Source organism: Fukomys damarensis, unplaced genomic scaffold (genome assembly GCF_012274545.1).
Source record: "Fukomys damarensis isolate Sample0158 unplaced genomic scaffold, DMR_v1.0_HiC HiC_scaffold_17, whole genome shotgun sequence".
NCBI classification, from domain to species: domain Eukaryota; kingdom Metazoa; phylum Chordata; class Mammalia; order Rodentia; family Bathyergidae; genus Fukomys; species Fukomys damarensis.
This window is the reverse complement of record NW_022900929.1, coordinates 44377178-44380374: the sequence shown is the minus strand read 5'-3', so window position 1 is coordinate 44380374 and position 3197 is coordinate 44377178. Positions and strand designations below refer to the sequence as shown.

The following is a 3197-nucleotide window of genomic DNA, read 5'->3' as shown; positions in this document are numbered from 1 at the left end:
GATTTTGAACTCGGGTCCTTGCACTTGCAAGGCAGGCCACCGAACCTCTGAGCTAAATCCCCGGCATCAGTGCTCTCTTCTAACTAAACAATTTCTAATTTTATTTTTTTAATCTTATTAAAGACTGAATTAATATTTTGTTCACAATTTTTAATTTTTGCTCTGTTGATATCTATATACCATAATTCATAAATTTGTCTATGAGCCATGAATTTTTTTTTCTGATTGATTCAGTTTATTGGTGAGGCTTTCCACTGAATTGATTTTGTTTCATTGAACTTTTCATTTCCAATATTGTCTTCCTATTCATTCAACTGTCAATGTGCACCCTCTTTGAAGTTAGCGATCATTTTAAAAATCATTATTTTGAATTCATTGTCTGGTGCTTCATCCACTTGGATATATTTGGATTTATTTGTGGGAGTTATGAACATAAGGGAGAGTAAGTTCTTTTATTTCTTTGTCACTGTTTTAAAATTGTTTTGGATGAGAGTCTGTTTCACTTTTATTTGAGGGTCTCCTTAGCATAATTTTCTGAAGGTTTAATACCAGTTCAGCTCAAAGAGAAGAAAATAAAGTATAGTAAGGCAAATTAGACATTGAAATATGACAACAACCAAATAAACTATTATTCTAACAACATAAATAGAAAATAAATAAATAAAATAAAATAAATGGTTAAAAATCATAGAGGTAAAAGTATAGACATATCTCTTCCTTTGTATTAAAATCAAATCAAAATATATCAAAGGCCAAGATATAAACACAGAAACGCTGAATCTGCTGGAAGATAAAACATTTGAAGACATAGGCATAAGCAACAACTTTCAGAACAGTACCCCATGTGCACAAAAAATAATACTAAATCGTAATAAGGACAATGATATCAAATTAAGAACTTCTGGACAGCAAAGGAAACAACTGAATGAAGAAACAACCTATAGAACAGAAAACAACTATAGAAATAGTCCTCAAAGAACTAATAGTTCGAATGTATAAAGAACAAAAACATTAGATTCAGAAAAATAAAAGATTTGATTAAAAATAGAAAATTGAATTGAGTAGACACTTTTCCAATAAAGTACAAATGGTCAATAAGCACATGAAGAAAATGTCAGCAGCTATGGCCATTAAAAAATGCAAATCAAAACAACACCGATACTTCACCTTACGCCAGTAAAAATGGCTAACTTCACTGACGCAGTGAAATAATAAATGCTGTCAGGGATGTGAGGAAAAGGAGCACTTCTACATTATCAGTAGAAGCATAAACTAGTACAACCATTATGGGAAACAGTGTGAAGATTCCTTAACAAGTTATGAATAGAAAGAAATATTCTATAAATAGAAAGAATTCTTTCTTCCTGAAAGACTTTGAGACATTATATTGCAGTGATACATGTACATTCATGTTTATAGATGCACAATTCGTAATAGCAAAATTTTGGTAGCAACCTATATGCCCATCATTAGGTGAATAGGTAATAAAAATATAGCCATAAAGTTTCTTGCACTCATTCATTTTTTATATATATATATATATATGAGAGAGAGAGAAAGAAAGAAAGAAGATATACATATATATGTATATATATGATATGACATAATGGAATACAGTAAGGTATAAAAAATATGTGCATTCTTTTTAGGCCACTATTTAAATTTGTCATCTATTAAAAGATATAAAAATGGTAGGTGTGTTCCTTTTTGTTTTCAAACTTTTAAGACTTAAAACTAAATTTCAACCCACTCAATTACTGATTCAGGAAGAAAGAAAATAAATACTATTTAAATTTCAAAGTTCTAGAAACATATTTTTAACTCAAAAGACTAGATTGCAGAAAGACCAATGTCTTTGTGAAAAATTTAGATCCTCATCTAAGAAATTTGGAAGCCTAGGAAAGTTGGTTGAACAAATCTCTGACAATGAGGTATCATTAGTTGTGTAAACATTAAGCACTTATCTTGGAATCCATATCTTGGAATAGTAGTTTCTGAATCTCTTAATAGCATTTTTCATTTCTTTGTTTCTCAGAGTGTAAATGGCTGGATTTAGGAGAGGTGTAATGACAGAATAAAACACAGCGAGAAACTTGTCTAACCACGTAATGTTTAGGGGCCACACATAAATAAAGATACACGGCCCAAAGAAGAGAACCACAACTGTGGCATGGGCAGTGCAGGTGGACAGTGCCTTGGATGCACCAGTTTTAGAGCTTTGGAAGACAGTGACAAGAATATATGTGTAAGATATCAACAATAGAATAAAGCAGGTGATAGCTACAACCCCGCAGTCAATGTTCATTAAAATTTTCAACTTATAAGAGTCCGTACAGGCCAATTTAATTACCAGTGGTCTATCACAGAAGAAGCTATCAACTTCCCGGGGGCCACAGAATGGCAGCCTCACAATAACAACAATTTGACTCATGGCGTGTACAAAGCCCACAGTCCATGCAGTTACCACCAACCCAATGCATCTTTGCAGATTCATGATGGTGGAGTAGTGCAGTGGTTTGCAGATGGCCACATAGCGGTCATAGGCCATTACCACCAGGAGAACCATCTCAAGACCTGCAATGAAATGGGAAAAAAAGATCTGGGACATGCAACCTCCAAAAGATATAGTCTTGTTCTCCTTGAGAAAATCTGTGATCATCTTAGGAGTGGTGTTAGAGGAAAGCAACATATCAACAAAAGACAGGTTGGTCAACAAGAAATACATGGGAGAATGCAGATGGGAGTCAGTGATGACTAAGGTCATGATGAGAATATTTCCAGATACAATAACCAGATAAAGCATGAAAAATATTAGGAAGAGCAGGACCTGCAAATTCCGTGAGTGTCCAAGTCCCAGGAGCACAAATTCTGACACAGTAGATTGATTTCCTCCATCCATTTTATTCAGTTTGTCCTCTGAGTTAACCTAGAGAGAGGAAAGATTTTAATTATTAGCATTAGAAAGAGTATTTAAATTTTGAATTTGATATTCTCACTGAAAATTAACATCTGCGTAGAATATTGAAGAAATTAAGTATGAAGAAAAATATAGACCAATTATATGTTGTCTATAAGACATCATAAAATTAAAGTTTTAGCCTAATCCTCTATAATATATATCAGGAGAATCTTTAGGAAATAAGTTATATTAAAAGCCATATAATAAATTTCCAGAAATGATAATTTGTTGTAAAACC

The 3197-nt window shown here is 32.7% G+C and overlaps 1 protein-coding gene across 1 annotated transcript in view; it reads right to left on the bottom strand.

The window, feature by feature from the left end:
* LOC104849728 (olfactory receptor 4F4) overlaps positions 1–2899 on the bottom strand; it is a 6938-nt gene extending 4039 nt beyond the window's left edge. Inside the window, exon 1 of the mRNA XM_010606255.3 lies at positions 1998–2899. Within this exon, the coding sequence (XP_010604557.1) occupies positions 1998–2899 (902 nt within the window). The remainder of the gene's footprint in view (positions 1–1997) is intronic.
* Positions 2900–3197: the final 298 nt, after the last annotated feature.